This window comes from Lepus europaeus, chromosome 16, assembly GCF_033115175.1.
Source record: "Lepus europaeus isolate LE1 chromosome 16, mLepTim1.pri, whole genome shotgun sequence".
Taxonomy (NCBI): Eukaryota; Metazoa; Chordata; class Mammalia; order Lagomorpha; family Leporidae; genus Lepus; species Lepus europaeus.
The window spans coordinates 51,117,164-51,142,046 of NC_084842.1; the positions used below are offsets into that span (position 1 = coordinate 51,117,164).

At 41.9% G+C, this 24,883-nt stretch overlaps 1 protein-coding gene across 1 annotated transcript in view; it reads left to right on the plus strand.

Annotated features, from left to right (window-relative positions):
- CNGA1 (cyclic nucleotide gated channel subunit alpha 1) overlaps positions 1-24,883 on the plus strand; it is a 51,197-nt gene that overhangs the window by 15,022 nt on the left and 11,292 nt on the right. Inside the window, exons 2-6 of the mRNA XM_062213104.1 lie at positions 19,314-19,434; positions 20,174-20,287; positions 21,205-21,267; positions 24,446-24,487; positions 24,574-24,684. Of these exons, the coding sequence (XP_062069088.1) occupies positions 19,328-19,434; positions 20,174-20,287; positions 21,205-21,267; positions 24,446-24,487; positions 24,574-24,684 (437 nt within the window). The 5' untranslated portion in view covers positions 19,314-19,327. The remainder of the gene's footprint in view (positions 1-19,313; positions 19,435-20,173; positions 20,288-21,204; positions 21,268-24,445; positions 24,488-24,573; positions 24,685-24,883) is intronic.

A 24,883-nucleotide genomic window follows, 5' to 3' on the forward strand; every position in this document is an offset into this window, starting at 1 on the left:
TACACACCAGCTGTAGGACAAAAGTCATGTGACCTTTGGCAAGTCTTTTGAATCTTTGAGCTTTATATCATGAACTGTGAAAAAGAAAACATAAAGCCCACGTCTCAGATTCCTGTGTGGATTCAGTGTGCTAACCTGTACCTAATGTAGTACTTGACCGGTGGCAGGCACTCAATAAACATTGTTTTCCTTTCTGTCTTTGTCCCTGTGAGTTGAAGCCATCAAGACTGAAGAGGGAGCACTGGATGCAGGGAATGGCAATGTTCTGGAAGTTCTTTCTCACTTGCATATCCCCGTACTGCCTGGATCTGTCCCACCAATGTGGAAAGGACTCACTGCAACTTCTAGGAGCACTCTCTCTGAAGCTGTCAGAAAGGTTTCACTGCCAGTCTGAAACACTGGTTAGCATTTGGAGAAATTCAGAGGATATCCAGATTAGAAGTGCTTGACTCACTTAGCAAGGGGATGGTACTCTCCTGCCTCCCATTGGCCACTTCTATTTTTTTAAACATTTTTTATTTATGTAAGGTGAACATATTTAATGCATTTCATTTATACAGATTTAGGAACATAGTGATACTTTCCACCCTACCCTCCCTCCCACCCATGCTTCCACCCTTCCTCCTCCTTCCTTTCTTGTTCGTCCTTTTAATTTTTACAATGACATAGTTTCAGTTTATTTTATAATCATAAGGTTAACCCTCTACTAAGTAAAGAATTCAATAAATGGTACAAAGAAAAAAACACTATTCCATAACATCGAGACAAGGGCTGTAAACAATAATCAATTATTGAAGTGTCAATTTTACTGCTACTCAGTACATTTTTTTATACTCTATTAGTTATCGCAGATCAGGGAAAACATATGGTATATGTCTTTTGGGACTGGCTTACTTCATTAAGTATAATGGTTTCCAGTTGCATCCATTTTGTTGTGAAAGACAGGATTTCATTCTCTTTTTTATAGCTGAGCAATATTCCAAAGTGTATATTTACTACATTTCTTTTTCTTTTTCTTTTTTTTTTTGACTGGCAGAGTGGAGAGTGAGAGAGAGACAGAGAGAAAGGTCTTCCTTTGCCATTGGTTCACCCTCCAATGGCCACCACGGCCAGCATGCTGCGGCCGGCGCACCCCGCTGATCTGAAGTCAGGAGCCAGGTGCTTCTCCTGGTCTCCCATCGGGTGCAGGGCCCAAGCACTTGGGCCATCCTCCACTGCCCTCCCAGGCCATAGCAGAGAGCTGGCCTGGAAGAGGGGCAACCGGGACAGGATCGGTGCCCCGACCGGGACTAGAACCTGGTGTGCCGGCACCGCTAGGCGGAGGATTAGCCTGTTGAGTCATGGCGCTGGCCTGATTTACTACACTTCTTTATCCAATCATTGGTTGATGGGCATCTGGGTTGATTCCACATCTTAGCTATTATGAATTGAGCTGCAATAAGCATGGGAGTACAGATAAGTCTTTCATATGCTGGTGTCACTTTCGGTAAATTCCCAGGAGTGGAATGGCAGGGTGATATGGTAGGTCTATATTCAGATTTCTGAGGTATCTCCATACCATCTTCCACAGTGGATGTACTAGTTTGCATTCCACCAACAGTGGATTAGGGTACCATTTCTCCCACATCCTCGCCAGCATTTGTTGTTTGTTGATTTCTGTAGGAAAGCCATTCTAACTGGGGTGAGGTGAAACCTGGTTGTGGTTTTGATTTGCATTTTCTGATGGTAAGGATCCTGAGCATGTTTCCATGTGTCTGTTGGCATTGGTCACTTCTAAATCCTTCCCTACACCTTCTCTTTTTCCCGCTGGCTCCACGTTGCTCCTTCTTGTCCTGGACATGTGCTGCTCTCCCATTGCTGCTCCATATTCATCAAGGAACATGTGCCGCAGATGTCCCCTTCCTCCTGAGTCTCCCTGTCGTGCAGGGCGAGCTCTCCAGCTATGAAATGTGAAGTGCGAGAGACAGCTGAGCCCCTCAGCCCTGGAAATTCTTGTCTTGCTCCACTCTGGCAACCACCTCTTACTTTCCACTGTGATCGCCTGCTTTTGTGGCTCAGATGCTTTACCCTTGTGATCGTGACCTTCACCACAGCATCTCATCCCCGACTGCGTCTGGCACTTACTCACCCACTAGACCAGTTCTTCAAGCTTCTTGAGCTGTTTGTCCCCTGGACCTTTAATTTCCTACTATGTTCTTGTTTTTTCAGCCTTCCCTTCTCCCTGTGACCTAGAACGTGTTATTTGCCTTTGAGTCTCTCACTGTCTCCTTATCTCCCCTCACCCCCTTGCCCTTTCATCCCAGCTGCTCTGCCTCGCCTCAGTGTCAGTTCTGGTGAGCAATGTTGAACCCTTCCAAATACCTGCTTTTGGGGCTGGATCTTTCTCACCTGAACCACTCAGACTCAGTGTGCCTGATGCATCACTTGGGCTCCACTGATGCCTTGCAACCCTTGCACAGTTTCCTACCTGTGCTCTCTCCTGTTGCCCCTGGTGGTTGCTGCATACCTGTGCCTCTCTCCCTAAGTTCTCACTGCATTGGAAAATGGGTGATATTCCAATTAAAATTATCCAGTCTTTCTCTTTCTTTTCTTTTGGACGACACAAATTCAGCACCCCAGTGATTAATCTCTGCCTTCCTCCCCACCTCTTTTCTTGCCATTTACTCCCAAAAACCTACTCTTTTACCATCTGATCAACTGTGGCTACCCAGAGGCACCTTGCTCTCGCAGATGCCACCCTCTTTGCACGTGCAACTACTTCTACCTCGAATCCTGTTTCACATACACAGTGAGGCTGGATAAGTGTCTGCTCCGTGTGAAGATTGCTCTGGCTTTGCCTTTTCAGGAAGCTTAATCTCAAATTCCCTGCAGGGAATTAGATGTGTCTCATCTCAGCTCACAGAGCACCCCTGGCCCTGACCCACATCTGAAGGCTGGATCCCGGCCTTTTGCCCGCTCTGGATCCCTTTCTACTCCTTTTCACTGTGCTCTTGGGAGACGACAGCTGCACTTTATGGCCGTGTCCACTGGGGCCACTCAGTGTAGAATCCCAGCAGGAGCTCAGCATGCCTGTGTGAGGGTGAGGTCAAGGGTATTGGGTGCTCCAGCTGCTGTGTCCTTCCTGTGGGCCCGTCTTGGGCTGGCTGTGTCCTTCAGCATTAAGTCACTGTTCTTCGTAGGTAGTTGTTACTTGGCTCCCTTCCGGGGATGTGACACCTACAACTCTTACTCTCAGAGGTTATTGGTGGTAACAGCTTAGCTACTTCCAACCTGAGGCCAATGCACTAGCCTTTGAGGTTCCCTTCTACTCACATGTTTGTAAATATGTTGCCTTTTTTGGAAACAGCCTCTTCTGGAATTGTCCAGTTTTAAATGTGCTTTTGTTTTTAATTGGGATCTTGATTGAGAATCTCCTTCGAAAGAAGTTAACTATTACATATCTTTTTTATTACTTCATTACTATAGTATGAGTTTCTAGAAAGCATGTTTGTTTATTTTTATTTTCAAGGTATCAAACATTTCCTAGTAGGTGTTGATAAATAGTTTTGGTGATGAAGAGGAGGGAAAATGCAAGGAGAGAAGGATAGTAGGATGGGAGTCACCAAGCAGTTTTCTTGACTCTGTTTTTATTTGCTTGTTTTAAAACAAACCTTCTTTATTTAAAATATATTTTTATTTGAAAGGCAGCGAGAGAGAGAGAGAGAGGAGAGGAGGAGAGGAGAGGAGAGGAGAGGAGAGGAGAGGAGAGGAAAGATACAGACACAGACATAGACACAGAGATATTTCATACACTGATTCAATCCCCAGATGCCTGTAACTGCTGAGATTGAACCAAGGCAAAACTAGGAGCTGGGAACTCCATGTGGATCTCCCATGTGGGGACCAGTTATTTGAACAATTTCCTGATGCCTGTCAGTGTGCTCATTAGCAGGAAACTGGATGAGAAGTGGAGGAACCAGGACTTGAACCAGGCCCTCCAATATGGGATGTGGGCATCCCAAGCAGTGTTGTAACCACTACACCAAATGCATGCCCTTGTGTTTGAGTTTGGTTTCCAAATGGCGGACTCTTCTTCCAGACTCCAAATCAGATCAGGAACGTTCCTCTGTATTTCTTCTCTGTGCAAGTCACTTCACTAGGTGCCGTGAGGGTACTTGGTTCATTTCTCCTGAAATTTTTCTCAAGGAAGGGACTAGTGTGGCTAAAGCTTAGTAAAGCAGGGTGTGTTTCCTGGTGAAGGAGATGGGAGTGAGGTCTGAGACGAAGAGGAGGCTTGGGTCAGCTCCTGTAGATATTGGAAGAGGGGTCATGAGCAACACTAAGGGCCAACCTGAGGCTCCCTAACAAGTGCTCATGGTGCATCTGTTCCGTCTCCTGCACACAAGCACAGGAACCTTCCTGAAGTACACCTGGGGTAATGTCGTCCTCTTACCTTGAAATCCTCTATGACATCTCATTTCCTGTAGCAAGAAAAATGAGTCCCTGATTTGACAAAATGCTCTTACTTCCACAGACCTGTTTTTTACTGCTTCTTCGTGTAAAGCAACTAAACCAGATTAATTTCTGTTCTCCAGATGGGCTTCCTGCCTCCCACCCAGATGCCTTTATTCATGAATTCCCATGAACCCAGGAAGGAAGGTTTTTTTATTTTTCCCTACTGCATTTCCTCCTGAGAAATCCTACCCACTCATACCCCTCATCTTCTATTTGCTGTCAGACCCATTCCCACTCCTACCTGCTCTGTTAATCCTGTGTTAATCCTGCCATCTGTGTTTTCCAGGCTCCCTTGCCAACTGGTTTCCCTTTAAATTCAGCCAATGGGAGTCCCTGGGAGAAGATAGAGGCGAGAAGAAGGGTGAAGCCAGGGCCTCTGTCCCCCTCACTCTCTGCCCTGGGAGGCATCTCCCATGGTGGTTCCACCTTCCAACTGATAGCCTCTCACTGTGGTCCCGGTGCTCCAGGAAGCCCTGACTTGGGGTTTAATAAGCAGCCTCCTCCATCTATGTCTCCTTCTCTTGGGGCAGTAGATTGTTCTGCTATTGCTAATTTCTGAGTTTCTCTTCTTTCCTCTCTTTATGAGCCCTTTTGCCACTGATTCTTTGTATTCTATTCCCTCTATTGAGTTGGTAACAAAGGTGTTAGTAGAGCTAAACCAAGCCATTTTTTGAATTGGATCCTGATTGAAAGACCATGTTTTTTGTTCTCCCTTGCATGTGGGAGTTAAAATTAAAAAAAAGAAAAGAAAAGAAAAAGAAGGAAATGTCTGTGTGTATTAGTATTACTGAAAATATAGTTAGTAAAAATTTTGTGGCCGGTGCCGCAGCTCACTAGGCTAATCTTCCGCCTTGCGGCGCCGGCACACCGGGTTCTAGTCCCGGTCAGGGTGCCGGGTTCTGTCCCGCTTGCCCCTCTTCCAGGCCAGCTCTCTGCTGTGGCCCTGGAGTGCAGTGGAGGATGGCCCAAGTGCTTGGGCCCTGCACCCCATGGGAGACCAGGAGAAGCACCTGGCTCCTGCCTTTTGATCAGCGCGGTGCGCCGGCCGCAGCACGCCAACCGCGGCGGCCATTGGAGGGTGAACCAACGGCAAAGGAAGACCTTTCTCTCTGTCTCTCTCTCACTGTCCACTCTGCCTATCAAAAAAAAAAAATTGTTTTATACCTTTGTCAAAGCAATGACTAAGAATGTTATACTATTGTAGTTTTAATGATCTATGATTACTTTAATATTTACTGTTTATAGCTGAAATGATCATTCTTCCATTCAATTATTGTTTGTAGTCATTGTCTGTATTCCCATTAAACTAGGATCTTTTTGCTTTTTTTTTTAAATTTTTTTATTTTTGACAGGCAGAGTGGACAGTGAGAGAGAGAGACAGAGAGAAAGGTCTTCCTTTGCCGTTGGTTCACCCTCCAATGGCCGCCGCGGTTGGCGTGCTGCGGCCGGCGCACCGCGCTGATCAAAAGGCAGGAGCCAGGTGCTTCTCCTGGTCTCCCATGGGGTGCAGGGCCCAAGCACTTGGGCCATCCTCCACTGCACTCCAGGGCCACAGCAGAGAGCTGGCCTGGAAGAGGGGCAACCAGGACAGAATCCGGCGCCCCAACCGGGACTAGAACCCGGTGTGCCGGCGCCGCTAGGTGGAGGATTAGCCTATTGAGCTGCGGCGCCGGCCTCTTTTTGCTTTTTTTAAAAATAAAGACTATCTTTTAAATTTTCTCTAAAATTTACAAAATACCATCTGTTCCAACTATCAAAATGTTCTCATAATATAACATAAAAATATTCACTAAGTTTGAAACAAAATACAATAGGGGAAGGGATGGCTCTCATTTATAAATAATTATTTTAATTTCTTTTGTCAATTCTAAACTACTTGTTCAGTTTAGTGCTCTTGTCTTGTTCCCCATTACTAATTGTAGGCCTTTTTTGGGGGGCATATTTGTCTTTGGATTTGTTCCTTATCTACCTGGCAGAAGATTTTACACATGGTACACACTCACTTTATTGAATCAGGCAGACTTTGTTCACTTGACATGTGTATTTTTCACTTTTATTTACATTCAACTGTTCTGTTCTAGAGTATAGAAATAAAGTTCATTTTTGTATCAACTTTTCATCCCATGAACTTGCTAAATTACTATTTGTTCTCATTTTCTGTGCATTTTTTAGAGTTATCTGCATATGCTTCTGTATGAGCTGCAAATATAGTTTTACTTCTTTTTTTTTTTTTTTTGACAGGCAGAGTGGACAGTGAGAGAGAGAGACAGAGAGAAAGATCTTCCTTTGCCGTTGGTTCACCCTCCAATGGCCGCTGCGGTTGGTGTGCTGCGGCCAGTGCACTGCGCTGATCCGATGGCAGGAGCCAGGTGCTTCTCCTGGTCTCCCATGGGGTGCAGGGCCCAAGCACTTGGGCCATCCTCCACTGCACTCCCTGGCCACAGCAGAGAGCTGGCCTGGAAGAGGGGCCCGGGACAGAATCCGGTGCCCCGACCGGGACTAGAACCCGGTGTGCCAGCGCCGCAAGGTAGAGGATTAGTCTAGGAGCCACGGCGCCGGCCAAGATAGTTTTACTTCTTTGTTTCCAGTTAATTTTTTTCCTCATTGCAAGGGCTAGGACCTCCGTTATGATGTTGAATGCTTGTAGAATAGTCTTGCCTTTTTCTTGACCCTACAGGGGAAATGTTCAGTCTTTATTATTAAGTGTGAAGTTAACTGTAGATTTTTTTGATACATGTTCTTTATTAGGTTGAAGAAGTTCTCTTCTATTCATAATTTGTTAAGAACAGTTACTAGGAGAGGATGCTGAATTTTGTCAGATGTACTTTCTATGTTTGTTAAAGTGAGCATATGGTTTTTCCCCTTACCTTTTATTCTGTTTAAATATAGTGAATTTTATTGATTATCTTTCACATTTACATTTGTATTTCTCATTAACAGCTTAAAACTGTACTAGGGAGGGAGAGATTAGAGTTAGAGTTAGAGTTAGAGAGAGAATCTCCTATCTTCTGGTACACTTGTCAGATACTCACAATGACTGAGGCTGGGCCAGGGCCAGAGCTGGGAGCTGAGAGCTGGGCATGCATTCCAAGTCTCCCACAGGTGTGGCAGGAATCTGGTCTGCTGCTCCTGGGTCTGGACTGGAGGGAAGCTGGAATCGAGAGCTGGAGTTGGGAATCAAAGTGAGGCAAAGGACCCTAAACCAGTAGTAGGTCAGAATGCCAATTCCTATTTCTCATTTTAAGTTATGAAGTTGTTTGTAATATAAGTTATAGTATCTATTTGTGAATTTTGTTTGCAAAAATTGAGCTTAAAGATTTCAGATTTTTAATGTGAAATGTTATAGGTCAGAGAGGTGACAGCAACCTTGGAGCCTCTCCTGACCATTATTTTATTCCTCCCACTGTGGTACTCAGAGAAGACTAACAGGCACCAAAGGCCAGTTACCTGGAGTACTGTTTCTCTAAGTATCATTCAGGAACCTCTTGCAACAGATTTACTTATGGTGCTCAGTAAAAGTGTAGATTCATGTGCCCCCACCATACCTCATTCATTCTGAGAACAGAGTCTGGAGTCTGCATTTAAAACAAGCTGCAGAGCTTTCATTCACCCTAAATTTGAAGAACAACACCTGCATTTTGAATGTGGGTTTGTGTGTGTACACGTATGTGCATATCATATATTTTCTACCCTTTGATATAAAGAACATTTTTACTTTTTCAAAAAGCACAGAAACTCATTTGTATTATTTTTGGCTAACATATAATAATTGTATGTATTTATGGGGTACACTTTAATATTTCAACATATGTATACAGCATCTATTGATCAAATCAGGGTAATTAGCATCTCCATCTCCTTATAATTTCTTTATGTTGGTTTTTCATGAAATACACAGTAGGCTGTTGGAAGGCATTGTCACATCGCTGTGCTGTAGAACACTGTAACTTATTCCTTCAAACTTAGTTTTGTGCTTTTTATCTGGCCACCTTCTAGCTCCTGTTTTCTGTGTTCTTCCAGCCTCTAGTTATCACTGTTCTATGTTCAAATAATCTTTTGAAAGCCTTCACTTTTTTTAAGATTTATTTACTTATTTATTTGAAAGTCAGAGTTACACAGAGAAGCCAGAGAGAGGTCTTCCATTCGCTGGTTCACTCCCCAGTTGGCCTCAACTACCAGAGCTGCACTGATCTGAAGGCAGGAGCCAGGAGCTTCTTAAAGGTCTCCCACATGAGTGCAGGGGCCCAAGGACTTGGGCCATCTTCTACTGCTTTCCCAGGCCATAGCCGAGAGCTGGATCAGAGGTGGAGCAGCTGGTACTTGAACCGGCGCCCATATGGAATGCTGGCACTGCAGGCGATGGCTTTATCTACTGTGCCACAGCACAGGCCCCTAGTTTTCACGTTTGAGAGAGAACATGTGGCATTTATTTTTATGTGTGTGGTTATTTTTCAATGTCCCCAGTTCCATCCATTTTGCTGCAAATGAGAGGATTTTATTCTTTTTCTAGGATTGAATGATATTCCATGTATATATGATGGATCTTCAAAAAAATCTCATGGAAAATGCATTACATCTCAATCTTATTTTTCTGCAAGCCCTTTGAAGTACCTTCAACCACATGTTCTTGATCTGTTCATCCATTGATGGTCATCTAGGATGATTCTGTATCTTGGCTACTGTGAATGGTGCTTTAATAAATATGATAGTGGAGGTATGTCTTTGACATGCTGATTTCATTTCCCTTGAATGAATACCCAGGTATGAGATAGTCGGTTCAAATGGTAGTTTTAGTTTTTTGGAGCATCTCAATACTGTTTTCTACAATGGCTACACTCAGTTACATATCCCCTCTCCCCCCAGTAGTGTGTAAGAGTTTTCTTTTCTCCCCATCTTCATCAGCATTTGTTATTTTTATCTTTATAAAAATTTAAATTTGTTTTTATTTTACTTGAGAGGTAGAGAAACAGAGACAGATAAAGTGAGTTCGCAACCTGCTGCAGCTGGGTCAGGGCCAGAGCCAGGACTTAGTTATGCAGTCCAGGTCTCCCACATGGGTGGCAGGGACCCAAGTACCTGAGTCATCATCTGCTGCCTATCATGCTGTATGTTAGCAGGAAGCTGGAATTGGGGCTTGAACCCAAAGCTCCTGGCTTTGGATTGGTGCAGCTCTGGCCATTGTGGCCAATTGGGGAGTAAACCATCGGATGGAAGACCTCTCTCTCTCTCTCTCTGCCTTTCCTCTCTCTATGTAACTCTGACTTTCAAATAAAAATAAATAAATCTTTAAAAAAATAGCCATTGCAACTGGGATGAGGTGATATTTCATTGTGGTTTTGATTTGCATTTCCCTGATGGTCAATAATATTAAGCACACTTTGATGTATTTATTGGTCACTTGTATTTCTGCTTTTGAGATATGTCTATCCAGATCATTTGACCATTTTTAAATTTGGTTTCTGTTATTGTTGTTAAGTTTTTGAATTGTTCCTATATGCTGGGTATTACTTGTTTTTTAGATGGATAATTTCCAAATATTTTATCTCAATCTATAGGTTGTCTCTTCACTCTGTTGAATGTTTTCTTTGTTATGCAAAAGCTCTAATTTTGCTTTAGTTGCCTGTGTTTTTTTGGGTATTATCCAAAAAAATCATGTTTTGAAATGTTTTCCCTATGTTTTCTTTCAGTAGTTTCATGTCTTACATTTTGGTCTTTGCTCTATTTTGAGTTTATTTTTCTAAGAGATGGGCCCAAGTTTTAGTCTTTTCCATGTGTACATCAGTTTTTTCCAATTAAAGGAGATGATATTATTTTGTTTGCAGATATGAAAACTGACTTTCCATGATATTGAAAAACTCAGTTGAGTTGACTCAGTAAGTAGTAGAGTCAGGCTGTACATCCAAGCTAGAGCGTGCTTTCCGTCAGTAGAATATACTGCTTGCAGGTATTCAAGATTCACATTCCATTTAAATGGTACCTCAGTGATCCATAAGATTTTATCAACCATTTTTTAGAAAGCTTTTATTTAATAAATATGAATTTCATAGGTACAGCTTTTAGATTATAGTGGTTCTTCCCCCCATACCTGCCCTCCCACCTCCACTCCCATCCCACCTCCTACTCCCTCTCCCATCCCATTCTTCGTTAAGATTCATTTTTAATTATCTTTATATACAGAAGATCAACTCTATATTAAGTAAAGATTTCAAGATTTTTCACCCACACGGACACACAAAGTATAAAGTACTGTTTGAAGACAAGATTTACCGTTAATTCTCATAGTACAACTCATTAAGGACAGAGGACATAGGGAAGCAAGTGCACAGTGACTCCTGTGGTTGATTTAACAATTGACACTCTTATTTATGACATCAGTGATCATCCGGGGCTCTTGTCATGAGCTTCCAAGGCTATGGAAGCCTCTTGAATCCACAAACTCTGACATTACTTAGACAAGGCCATAATCAAAGTAGAAGTTTTTACCTCCCTTCAGAGAAAGGTACCTCTTTCTTTGATGGCCCCTTCTTTCCACTGGAATCTCACTCACCTAGATCTTTCATGTAGGTCATTTTTTTGTCACAGTGTCTTGGTTTTCCATGCCTGAAATTCTCTTTTAGCCAGATTCGAATGCCTTAAGGGCTGATTCTGAGGCCAGGGTGCTATTTAGGGAATGCCATTCTATGAGTCTGCTGTGTGGCCTGCTTCCCATGTTGGAATATTCTCTCCTTTTTAATTCTATCAATTATTATTAGCAGACATTTGGTCTTATTTATGTGATCCTTTTGACACTTATTCATATCTTTATGATCAGTTATGCACTTAAACTGATCACTCTAACTAGTAAGATGGCATTGGTACCTGCCAACTTAATGGGATTTGGAGTCCCATGGCAAGTTTTTAGCTTTACCCTTAGGGGTAAGTCTGAGGGAGTGTGTGCCAAACTGTACATCTCCTCTCTCTCTTATTCTCACAATTATTTTTAATAGGGATCAATTTTCAACTGGATTTAAATGCCTTAAATAATTATGTATTAAGTAAAGAGTTCAACCAATGGTATTAAGTAGAACAAGAAAATACTTCACTCCACTGATACTTCACTGGCTTTGGATTGGCCCAGCTCTGGCCGTTGGCAGCCATTTGGGAAGTGGAACAGTGGATGGAAGACCTTTCTCTCTCTCTCTCTCTCTCTCTCTCTCTCACTCTCACTGTAACTCTACCTCTCAAATAAATAAATAAAATCTATTTTTTTTAAAAAAAGAGTAAAACTCTAAATCACTCTCATAAGGCCAAGAACCATAGTAGATAACTATTAAGATACTTTTTAACAGCAGGATATCAACAGTATTATTTATTATCTTCCAGAAGTTTAATGAAGGGTATTAGGCATCAGAGCTAAATGCTTCTTTCGGAAAGGAAGCAGGCATTGTAGTGCAAGGGGTTGGCTGCCACCTGGGATACCTGCATCCCATATCAGACTGCCTGGGTTTGAGTCCTGGCTCTGCTTCCATCTAGCTTCCTGCTAATGCGCACCCTGGTAGGCAGCAGGTGATGGCTTAGCTACTATAGTCCCTGCCACTTACATGGGAGACTGTGTGGAGTTCCTGGCTCCAAGCTTCACCTGGTGCAGCCCTGGCTGTTGTGATGATCTCTCTGTCACTCTGCCTTTCAAATAAACAAAAATAAACAGTTTTAAAAAGAATCTGTTTTGCATAATATTAGTACATTGCTGAAAACAATTTAAAGGAAAACGATTAGGAATAATTTTTGTAAAGGTCAATAAGGAAACTGGTTTGAATATAATAATTTTCTGATATAGCAAAGATACGAGTTACAATATGTCAAGGGAAAAATTTTGTAATAATAGGAACACCAATAGAAAGTACCTAGAATTTATAAAAAACAGAGTCTATAGTAGAAGTTTTTTTAAAATTATAAAGGAAATATGGGCAACATTCTCATTAGCAAGCACAACAAAAATTCTCTATTTACTATTTATTGCTAAAACTTGCTAGTTATTGTTGAATTCTGGGGTGAGATAAAAAGCATTACCTATGTTATCCACTGGAAGTTTAACATTTTATTAAATCATTATGATTTTACCTTTAAGAGTTAGGTATGTTTTACACGGGTTTCCCACATCTTTCTTTCATTTAAGTTAAAGTCCTGTGAATGGACATGGAAAGTTCTGAGGACAGATGAGGGCATTCCTGCTCTTGAATCCCTTAGGGCGAGTTCAAGTGGTTGGGAGTCACAGGCAGTTCCCTGTAACTCAACAGTATTTGCTACTGTGATGTGTTTATCTGTTACAGTCGTTAAACCCATGAAAAAAGTGACCCTTTCCTGGGCTCTTGCTGTGTGCTAGGTGTAATGCCAAGCAGTTTGCTCATTCAGTCCTCGCAGCAGTGTGCAAAGCAAATGTCGTTCAGGAAAATGAGAAGCATTTCCTGACGAACAGAGCTGCCCAATAATAGAGTGAGTTGCTCATAAGGCAGATTTCCATAACCATAAGTGTTCAAAGAGACATTAGGTGAAAATTGATCAGGAATGCCACCGAGGCACTCCTGACTTGCGTGGGAGGTTGGTTACAGTGACTTTTGAAGTGATGGACTTCTAGGTTTCCATGATTTTACCCTATAGAGGTCTTCATATCTTGGGAACTAAGCCAAAAAGCACCAAAAAGTCTCTTGATTTTAAATTAGTATTGTTTGTGTGTGTGTGTGTGTGTGTGTGTGTGTGTGGAGAGAGAGAGAGAGAGAGAGAGAGTCTTTGCTTTGTTTCCATTGAGATTCAGTGTCCTCAAATATAAAAAGTTATTTAAAAAGTTATTGAAATAGTGTACTGGGATGGGTGTTTGGCATAGCAGTTAAGATGTTGCTTGAGATGTACGTAATCCATATTGGAGGGCACTGGTTGGCGTCTTGGCTCTGTTTCTGATTCCAGCTTCCTGCTGATGCCCACCGGGAGACAGCAGTGATGGCTTGATTGCCTGGGTCCCTGCTGCTCACATAAAAAACCCACATTGACTTCTGGGCTCCTGGCTTTGGCCTGGACTGGCCTCGGCTGCTGCAGGAATTTGGAAAGTGAACCAGAGAATGGAAGCTCACGTTCTCTCTCTTTCTCTCTCTCTCTCTCTGCCTCTCTACCATTCAAAATAAATAAAACAAAAAGACATAATATACTAAGATTATAATATTAAAATTTAAATTTTAATATTTTGTGTCTCACTGCAAAAGATTTTTGGGAAATTCAGAATCAATGTAACATGGTTGTTAAAAGCATAGATTTTGGTACCATCTATGTGGCTCACATGGAAAATTTATTTGTTGTACTTTCTGGCTATATGTTTTTGGCAAATTAAGCCATTCCTGAATTTTAGGTTTCTTACTGTGAGAACCAGAGGATATTACTTCACAGTTGATAGTGAGAATTATAGGAAGTTTTATGCCTGGCACACAGTAAGAACTCAGTAAATTGTTACTTTTGTTATAACATTAAAGAAAAATGTCATCGTACTACATATACTTAATTTTTAAACTTCTGATTTCTTCTGGGTACTAACTTTTAAATTATTTATTTGAGGGGCTGCCGCCATGGAGCACTAGGTTAATCCTCCGCCTGCGGTGCCAGCATTCCCTGTGGGCACCGGGTTCTAGTCCTGGTTGCTCCTCTTCCAGTCCAGCCCTCTGCTGAGGCCCAGGAGGGCAGTGGAGGATGGCCCAAGTGCTTGGGAGCCTGTACCCGCATGGGAGTCCAGGAAGAGGCACCTGGCTGCTGGCTTTGGATTGGCATAGCTCTGGCTGTTGCAGCCATTTTGGGGGTGAACCATCAGATGGAAGACACCTCTCTCTGCCTCTCTCACTGTCTGTAACTCTGTCAAATAAATAAATAAATAAATCTTTAAAAAAATAAATTATTTATTTGAAAGACAAAGTTATAGATAGAAAGGGAAAGACAGAAATTTTCCATTTGCTGTTCACTCCCCAATGGCCTCAACGGCTGGGGCTGGGCCAGGCCCAACTTCCTCTGGTCTCCTGCATGGGTGCAGGCACTGAAGCACTTGAATATCTTCCACTGCTTTCTCAGTACCATTAGCAGGAAGCTGGATGGGAAGTGGAGTAGCCGGGACTCGAACCTGCCATATAGGATGTCAGTGTCACAGGCAGTGGCTTAACCAGCTATGCCAGTTTTTATATTTGATATTCTATTTAATTTTTGCATCTAAAAAAATTGAAGTAAAATTTGCATAAGTACAGAAAACCACATTTATTAAGGGTACAATGTGGTGACTTTTGATTAGTGTATACACTCATGTAATTCCTCCACATTCATTCCATAAAATTCTCACCTTCCCCATTGTAGTAAATCTCATTCCCCTTATACATCTACTACTTTGATTTCTGCCACCAAAGAATTATTTGCTTATTCTTGAGTTTTGTAGAAATGAAATCATACAGCATGTACTCTAGTATCCAGTCTCTTTCACGTCAGGATGTTCCTGAGATTGTTGTTTTAGGCACCAGGAGTTCACTTCTATTTACTGCTGAGAAGTATTTCACCCTGGAAATCAGCTTGTTTCTCCATGGTCCTACTGAGAAAACATGCATTGCTTCCAGTGTGGATCTTCTGTGAATATAACTGTTATGAGGATTATTGTACAAGTGTGTTTTGTATATATGATTTAATTTTGTTGAATAAATACCTCTAGTGGAATCATTAATAGAGCAGGTGTGTGTTTGTCTTTTTAGGGAATTGCCAAACAGTTTGACAAAGAAGTGTAGGATCTTCACTTCCACCATTAAGAGTTGTCAGTCCTGAACTTGTATGGGTGTCAAATGGCATCTCATTCTGCTTATAATTTTTATTATCTATAAAAAATTATGACTAGTGGTATTAGGTGCATTTCCTTATATGTATTGATTACTCTTGCATATTTTACGAAGAATTTTTTGGTCCATATTTATTGAATTGTTTCTCTTTTCCTTGTTGATTTGTACAAATAGCTAGTATGGTCTGCATATAAGTCTTGCCAGATAAATTTGCTGTGAATATGCTTGTCTGTGACCTACCTCTATATTTTCTTACTTTTTGATAATGAAAAGTTTAGAATTTTGATGATATCCAATTCACCCAAACTTTTTGGACTTAGAACCTTTTCTCTGGCCTCTGTAAGACATCTTTCCTGCTCCAAGCACATGAGGATATTCACTCATGTTTTCTTGTAGGTGTTTTGTGATTTTTTTTCTACCTACATGCAACATTTTATAGCTCACCAATGATTTTATAGCAAACCATCCAAGATTCCCTGAATAAACTGTTCCCTTACAAAACATTATATTTTTTGTTTATTCTTAAAAATATTTTATACCTTTACTACTGTACCACTGCTTTTTAAATTTTTAATTTTTAATAAGTTTTTTTTTAACAGATTTAACATAGTTTGTTATTTTTGCTTTGAGTTTAGGGTCCATCTGGGGTTGATTTTTGTGTTGATGTGAAATAGGGATGGAGATTTGTTTTTTTTTTTTTTGCAAAGTCTATTTAAAATTAGAGTTTCCCTTATTTGAACACTCAAACCACAGTATTCTCAAATTCCCAAAGTGGAGTATGGAAGTAATTGAATCTGAAATTTTCTTCGTAGGACAACTACTCCCTGATGAGTGTGAGTCATTAACTGCTGTTACTGGTTTCTCATTTCTTTTTTATTTATTTATTTATTTTTTTGACAGGCAGAGTGGATAGTGAGAGAGAGGGAGACAGATCTTCCTTTTGTCGTTGGTTCACCCTCCAATGGCTGCTGCGGCCGGCGCACCGCGCTGATCCGAAGCCAGGAGCCAGGTGCTTCTCCTGGTCTCCCATGCGGGTGCAGGGCCCAAGCACTTGGGCCATCCTCCACTGCACTCCCGGGCCACAGCAGAGAGCTGGCCTGGAAGAGGAGCAACCGGACAGAATCCGGTGCCCCGATCAGGACTAGAACCCGGTGTGCCGGCGCCGCAGGCAGAGCATTAGCCTATTTTCTATCCATATTCCCTTGGTCTCTCATTAGGAAAGACAGGTTTTGTGAGGAGGCTGTGCAGGCTGTCAGGTGTCAGCACTCATAGTTGCCCCTACCTCTTCCTAGTAACCTGTATACTGCTCATTCTCTCTAGCTTCTGGATCTTTCTTAAAATCTTCACATTTCATTTATTTATTGATTGACTGCATACCATCTTCTTTACAGGCAATTTCTTTTTTATGTTATAAATTTCTTTTTAAGCAATCAATATAAACCTCACAGAAAATGGACTCAAGAACTGAGCACACAATTCAAGTCTCCCATGTGGGTAGCAGGAACCCAATTGCTTGAGCCATCACCTGCTGCCTCGTAGGGTCTGTACTGGTGGGAGGCTGGAGTCAGGAGCTTGATCCAACGATGTCACTGTCTATGTGTTGACCAGTGTGTAAAGAAGTAGACATAGAACTATAGGAACACAAAGCGAAGTTTGATAAATTCTTTGGCCCAACTAATCACTGGAGTCTTCACAGAGGTGATATATGAGCTGATTTTTGAAGGACAAATGCGACTTTCCCTGGAAGAAAAAAGCAGGTCAGAAATTCCTTGTAAAGGGACCATGAACAAAGTAATGGTTAAACAAAGATGTGCGTGCAAACCACAAACACATCTGCCTGATAAGCTATCCATGTTCACAGCATAAGGGAATGGCCAAAGCTAATTGAAGTTTTTAAATTTTGAGAAACTTTAGTATTATTTATATCTAGCCAGGTCAGTTCTACATCTGGTGAGAGGTTCCTAAAATATCCCAAAGATTTTTCTGTGTAATTGTTTAACTTATCTTTTTTCAAATTTCCTCTAGTGCTTATGAGTTGGGGCATGCGTAACAGTGATTTCCACTCTCTTCAGCAACAAATTGGTGAATATAGTTAAATAAGCAATACTGTCATTGTCTTGAAAAGTTAAACTAATGTAAACATTTGCAGTAAATTCTGGAATTTATTATATATGGATCTTTAAATTCCAGTAAAAAAAGAAAGAACACCAGACAACAATACCACCACCAATAACAAGAAGTCTGCGTAATGTGCTCTGCCACCCTCTTTCCCTTTTCTTTTTCTCCTCTCACGTTTCTCTTCCCTTCCTTGTTCTCCTGTTGATCACCATTTTCTATGTTCTGTAGTGTCCCATGCATTGAAAATAAGGAAAAGAACCTCTTCATACACAGAAAGTGGCTCTTTTACATAGCAAGAGGTTTAATTCTGGGAGCCAGGAACTAGCAGTCATTGGAAGATTAGGGCGGATAAGCTCAGGGCCAGGCATGATCCCAGAAAGCTATATTAGCACTGGCCCTCATGGAAGTTTCCTTTTCTTTCACAGCCTGGAAATTGGGCAGAGAGGAGGCTCCCACTGGAACTGTTCATTCATGAATGCATTACCTTAACTGGGAGCCAGGGATCAGGAATTCCTCCCCACTGTACCTGAGAGCAGATTCATTCCAGGAGATACAGGATGTCCCGCCTTCGGCGCCCAAAAGGCAGTAGTAACTGAGCAGGAATTGCTCTCTCAGAAAATTTAATGTGTTCCCACCTGTTCTTGTTGGTAGCCTGTTCTTGTTGGAAGAACTGTTATCTTCACCTCACTTCCACTTTCTAACTCTTGTACAAGTGCATTCGATTGACTGAATCTAAGTGACAACAAGAATCTCAGCTGAAAAGGAGTCTGAGAAATGAAGGATTCTGAGCTCTTCCAGTTTTTGCAGATCCTAAAATCATGCTAGAAGGAGAGAAGAAAGGATTTTGTGGGCCAATCCAACATACCTACCACCTTAAGAAGCATTTCAAAATCATTGTAAATTCAATGACTTTTCATAACTTCTGATGAAAATCCACGTGAGTGCAGTTTTTAAAACATAAGAACAAGTTTTGTTCACTCAGTACACATTTCATGTGCTGGAAATCTACTATGGTTACAATAATCTTCACCCTAGAAAAGGTTGTTGCCTCGTTGTGAAGACAGAATACACAGCAATTTAGCACAGGGAAATATAAGTGTGATATGCTCACAATTCAGAGGCAGAGTAGCGAATAGAGAAGGAAGTTTTATCAAGGATGTGGAGTCAGTGGCTTAGACTTGGCACCTGTTTGGACCCAGGGGAGACGTGCTTTCCATCCTAAAGGAGTGCACAAGCAAAGGCACTGAAGTGTGACACAGCATGGTCCAGAGAGCTGCAGCCAAGACATCATTTTATGCCTTAGCAATAACCTGTTTTCATGGCATAGCCCCAGAATGAAAACTTCTTTACGTGACTTTCCAATTTTCTGTTTAATTTAAAAACACCATTCCATTTTATCTTGGTTTTTATTTATTAGAGAGAGAGAGAAAGAGAACACTCCCATGTACTTTCATTTGCTGGTTCACTCTTCAGATACATATAGTGGGCCAGAGCCAAAGTCAGAAGCAGCAGAGACCCAGTCAGTCGAATCATTGCAGGCTCCAGTAATCATTGCAGCCTCCCAGGGTCTGCGTTGGTGAGAAGTTGGAGTCAGGAGCCAGGACCAAAAATGGAACCCAGGCATTCTGATGTGGGGATGCAGTCTTCCCAAGCGCCATCTTTGCTGCTAAGCCAAATGCCCGCCCTCCATCTCCATTTTTTTTAATATTTATTTTTAATTTGTATGTGTTTCATATCTTATTCTACCAAAGAGTAAATTCTGTGTGTGACAGGAATTGAGTGTTTTCACAGGTTGAGAAGAATGGTAGAGTGAAACTTTTGATGATATGTGTAATAAAACTAAACTTTCCATTAATAAGGCTGCTTTTTCCTCAGATACTAAACTAACCATGAAGCCAAATATTATCAATACACGGCGCTCCTTTATAAACATTCCCAATGTGATTGCTCCAGATATTGAAAAGGAAATAAGAAGGATGGAAAATGGAGCATGCAGGTAAATCTCTGTGTGTGTAGTGTCGGCCAGAGTTGTTTAATTAACTGGCCTTAATTTCAGTTTAACTTCATGATTTATATTCTTGGACTTTGCCATGAGCTTGAGTGAGTTGATGTTTACTTTGGACCAGCATAACTGTTCTAACAAATGGATGTAATGTTACAGTTGTCATTGTTTTGGAAGTACCTCCTGGGCACCCTTGCCAAATACTTCTTCAGTTGCTGGCAGGGCCATTTTTCATGGGACATTTCAGACCTAAAGGGGTGACATTGTGATAGACAAATGTGAAAAAGTCCATAGGCTACAAAATGCTATGCTAAAAATTAAAAGTGTAATTGAAAGTGGTTACCCTCTAAATAGATAGGATATGTGTAAATGTGGTTGAATTTCTTTTTAGTGGAAGGAAATATTTGTTAGGCAGTAAGTTCCTTTATACAACTCTGTAATACAACTTAACAACCCAGATATTACATTTTCTGTTTGGTAAATATTAACACCAACCAATAAGAAAGTGGCAGTCCTAGAAAATAGTTTCTTGGTTAAATATGTTTTACTCAAATGTGCTTGTGCTCTATATAATTCTATGTATTCTGTACAGTTCTCAACTCACTGTAATTAAGAATTGTTGACTGGGTTAGTCTGAGAGGGAAGGAAGAGATGAGGCAGTGGCAGCCCTAGTGAACAAGGCTGCTCCTCCACGGTGAGACCTAATTCATCCCTGCCTCCTATTGGACTGTAGCTCCTTTTCTGAAGATGACAGTGCCTCTGTATCTGAAGAGTCAGAAAATGAAAGCCTGCACACAAGGGGTTCCTTTGGAGATAACTCACACAGAAGGGAAGGACCACCACAGAGGTGAGTGGTGCCCTCTATCCCTCAGAACCTGTTTTTAAACAGTTTTTTAGGTGCTAGGTCTTCTTCTCCTTCCACAGTGTGGGCTGGTAAATGCTCCTGCTATTCTGCTCTATGCAGAGTCTCGGGGATAGCTTGCTTCCCATGTTCCTGACTCATTCCCTCTTCTGGGAAACTGCCTGTGCCTGGAGTTTTTCATGGGCTTGGGTTCCAAGTCATACCCACTCTCGCTGATCATTTCCCTGGAGACCCATGTCTGTCCTGTAGGACATTTATGGCCCAGCTCCTCTTCTTCCCTGCTCCTGTCTCATCCTTCTTTCTGGGTCCTGAAGCAATTATTCTCTGAAGTGCTGTATCCCATTTGACCCTACTTCCAGAAAATAGAGCAGTAGGATGAGTAGCTGGAAGAGAAATGCTATCAATCCTTCGCAGGAAAAAAAGTGGTTATGGAAGCTTCAGACGTGGGGCTCTGAGGGTGTGCAGGAGTGTGGCACTGGTGTGGGTCACAGGCTCCTGTCCTATGGGACATAGTCACTTTTGGTTTATTTATTTACTTCCCCCTGCTGTTTTTTCTTCTCACTGGCCACCTCCTGCCTTCCTGCTATTTTTATTCATCTTCTCTTGTCTTCTTTCTTATCCTCCCTGACAGTTTTAAGTCTCTGGGTGGGAGTTAGCACACCCAGGTTGGTTCCTTCAAGGCCAGTGAGGAAGCTAAATGTGAACCTTAATCAATAGGCATTTACTAACCACTTTGATTTAAGGTACTTTATTTGGCAATTCATGATTCATGGGGGATCTGTATTTTCAAAAATCATCTGAGCAATCATTAGTAATGAGGCCGAAAAGAATTTGTTAAGACTGCCAGGGACATTCTACAGCTTGTGACTATTGTGATTTCACGCGATGTTTTTCGTTCCCAGGCAGCAGTACTTGCCGGGTACCATGGCACTTTTCAACATTAACAACAGCAGTAATAAGGACCAGTAAGTATATGTAGTACAGAAAGCCAAAGCTTTACTTTTTAAAGAAATCCAGTAAAAAGGTTGGAATATATAAACTTGTTATAGAACAAATTAGAGGGGTTTTCAAAAAATGGAAAATGCATATTATAAAAAATATATAAATGGATTTCAAAATGTTTGTCCCAAGATAAATTTATCTTTTGATTCCATTTTCCATGAATGGTTTGAAGTACCCTCACATTTGGTAAACTCAGTGGCAATGATACTCTGTTATTTTGTTGTTTGGTTATTTATAGATGAACAATGCAGCTACCCATATTGGAAGTACTTTTGTCAAGGCCAGCGCCCGCAGCTCAATAGGCAGATCCTCCACCTGTGGTGCTGGCACCCCGGGTTCTAGTCCAGGTGGGGGCGCCGGATTCTGTCCCGGTTGCTCCTCTTCCAGTCCAGCTCTCTGCTGTGGCCCGGGAGTGCAGTGGAGGATGGCCCAAGTGCTTGGGTCCTGCACCCCATGGGAGACCAGGAGAAGCACCTGGCTCCTGGCTTCGGATCAGCGCGGCGGCCATTGGGGGTTGAACCAATGGAAAAGGAAGACCTTTCTCTCTGTTTCTCTCACTGTCCACTCTGCCTGTCAAAATAATAATAATAATAAAATACCTTTGTCAAACCAGTGGTTAAGAATATTATACCACTGACTGGCACGGCAGCTCACTTGGCTAATCCTATGCCTGAGGTGCCAGCTCCCCAGGTTCTAGTCCCAGTTGGGGTGCCGGATTCTCTCCCAGTTGCTCCTCTTCCAGTCCAGCTCACTGCTGTGGCCCAGGAGTGCAGTGGAGGATGGCCCAAGTGCTTGGGCCCTGCACCCACATGGGAGACCAGGAGGAAGCGCCTGGCTCCTGGCTTCAGATCAGCGCAGCGCTGGCCATAGCGGCCATTTGAGGAGTGAACCAACAGAAAGAAGACCTTTCTCTCTGTCTCTCTCTCACTGTCTAACTCTGCCTGTCCAAAAAAAAAAAAATATATATATATATACTACTATAGTTTTTTTTTTTTTTTTGGACAGGCAGAGTGGGCAGTGAGAGAGAGAGAGACAGAGAGAAAGGTCTTCCTTTTGCTGTTGATTCACCCTCCAATGGCCACCGCGGCCAGCGTGCTGCGGCCGGCACACCACGCTAATCCGATGGCAGGAGCCAGGCACTTCTCCTGGTCTCCCATGGGGTGCAGGGCCCAAGGACTTGGGCCATCCTCCACTGTACTCCCTAGCCACAGCAGAGAGCTGGCTTGGAAGAGGAGCAACCGGGACAGGATCTGGCACCCCGACCGGGACTAGAACCCTGTGTGCCGGCGCCGCAAGGCAGAGGATTAGCCTGTTGAGCCACGGCGCCGGCCTATAGTTTTAATTATACTTTAAAATTTACTATATATGGATCAAGTGGTCATTTTTCTATTTAATTATTATTTATAGTCACTTTCTACTTTCCCACTAAACAAGGGACTTTTTGCTTTTTACTTCTTAAACTTCTTTTTCAGCAAAGGATTATGCCTTTCTACTGTAATGTAAAATATGTTATCTCAAAAACTTAAAAAAAAGGCAAAGGAAGAAGGGTGGGAGGGAAAGAGGGTAGAAAAGGAAGGAGGTAGGAAGGAAATATCATTATATTCTTAGAATTGTATCTGCAAAGGAAATTGAATCTGTTAAAAACTAATTTAAAATTAAGATATAATTAAAATCCTAGTCCCCACCCCAGCCCTGCTCCCACAAAAAAACTTGAGAGAGGTTGGTCTGAGCCAATGCTTTTTAATTCAAGTGCCCGGGGAGGTGGAGGTTCGTGTGCAGAGGTTTATTGAGCATGCTCTCAGGAACAATTTCTAGGAAGGAGCTGGGGGAGGGGGTGCGCAGGGTTGGGTTGGGCAGGGAATAGAACTGATATCCAACGTTGAGCTTCAGAACTTATAGGACAGCGTTTGGAGTTTTCCCATAAATGGGTAACAGGGCTGGGCCTTTGTGCCCATGCACAGTCATTGGCTAAGGGCTGGCCCTAGAAAGTGGGGGCATAAACATGAGTGTGGTAGTTTCTATAAGCCAAGGCCAGCCAAGGGCGAGGGACAGCTATTCGCTGTCAGCAAGCACACTCCTGGCAGGTAGGGAATGAGTGCCTGGGTCCTGTGCTCTGCCAGATCCACACAGGGCATCGCTCAGGTTTACTTTTCTTCATTTAGAAAACTCACCTGGTGTGGAAAGACCTCCTCCAGGAACTCGACACCAAGCCCCATCTCCCTCCCCAGGCTTATCTCCTGCCTTTCAACACTAGATTTCCAATTCTGCAGGGTCATTCTCACGCACTAATTCCATCTGCACTCAGAATATCCCTCCGTTTAATAAGCTGCCTCTTCTCAACTTTTACCCCTATTTAGAGGCCTAGGTTCAGATCTGTGAGCGTCTCTCTTTAACAGCCTTCTCTGACTAGCCTAGTGGCAGTGAGACAGACTGTTCATTCACCCCCGAATAATGAATTTTTCCTGAGCACTCTTAGCTGACAAGGATAACAAACTGTGACCCTGGGTCTGTCTGACTCCAGACTCCATTCTTCTGAAAGAGAAAGCTAATTGTAGAAAATTGTAGAAAAAGCCTCTAACCACATAATCTCTTCCTAAGAAGAAATAGTACATAGAAAAAGGTGGTCTTAAATCTAGTGAATGATTCTAATAATGGGAATTAGGATTCTACTAAATTACTACAGAGCTTTCTGACTACTCATGAAAATTTGAAAATCTCAAGAAAAGATTAGCATCTTCTTGAAATTCATGATGCTTTTATCCAAGCATAAACATAAATGATATCAAGACATTTAAATTCTAAGTAACTTTCTTTTATACATTGACATTTTGGAAGCATACTTTTTTGGGTCTCTTGTTGCTAAATTTCTCTCATTGGGTTTATGCCTTTATTTATCTCCATTTTCTTCAGTTTTCCACATCTATTAACCCAGGTCTTTTTGTTTGTTTCTTTTATTAACTGGATAGTTGTCCATTTCTGGCAGACATCTCCCCTAGGAGACTAGAGTACTGTGTTTCTAAGCACTGAGTCCTCTCTAGAAATGCAAGGCTGAGAATTCTTGCTCAGTGGAGAGGCAAGCAAATAAGAGTGGAAGTCAGAGTAAAATGTGATTATGTGACGGAGATATTGTTTCTTCTCTAGAGAACAAAAAGAAAAAAAGAAAAAGAAAAAAGAAAAGAAGAGGTAAGTTAGACTTTGGCACGAGCGACCCCATGTTTTTCCACTTGTAATATTTTCATATTTTAATACTACATACTCAACTTTTTCAGCAAATCAGATGATAAAAATGAAAATAAAAAGGATTCAGAGAAGAAAAAGAAGAAGGAAAAAGAGAAAGAGAAGAAAAAGAAAGAGGAGACAAACAAAGAAAAGAAAGAAGAGTTAAGTATTTTTACTGGCATTCCAATTAGAAATGGATTGGTATTGAGTTTTAGTTGCAAGCCTAATTTCTCATGATGTGAAGTAAGAAAAAGCTTTATTCTAACAAGACCTTGTGTAAAGACTAAATATCTTGGAACATTTTAAAATAGACATTTAGTGGTAGATGTTTGGCCTGGTAGTTACGAAACTGGTTAAGAT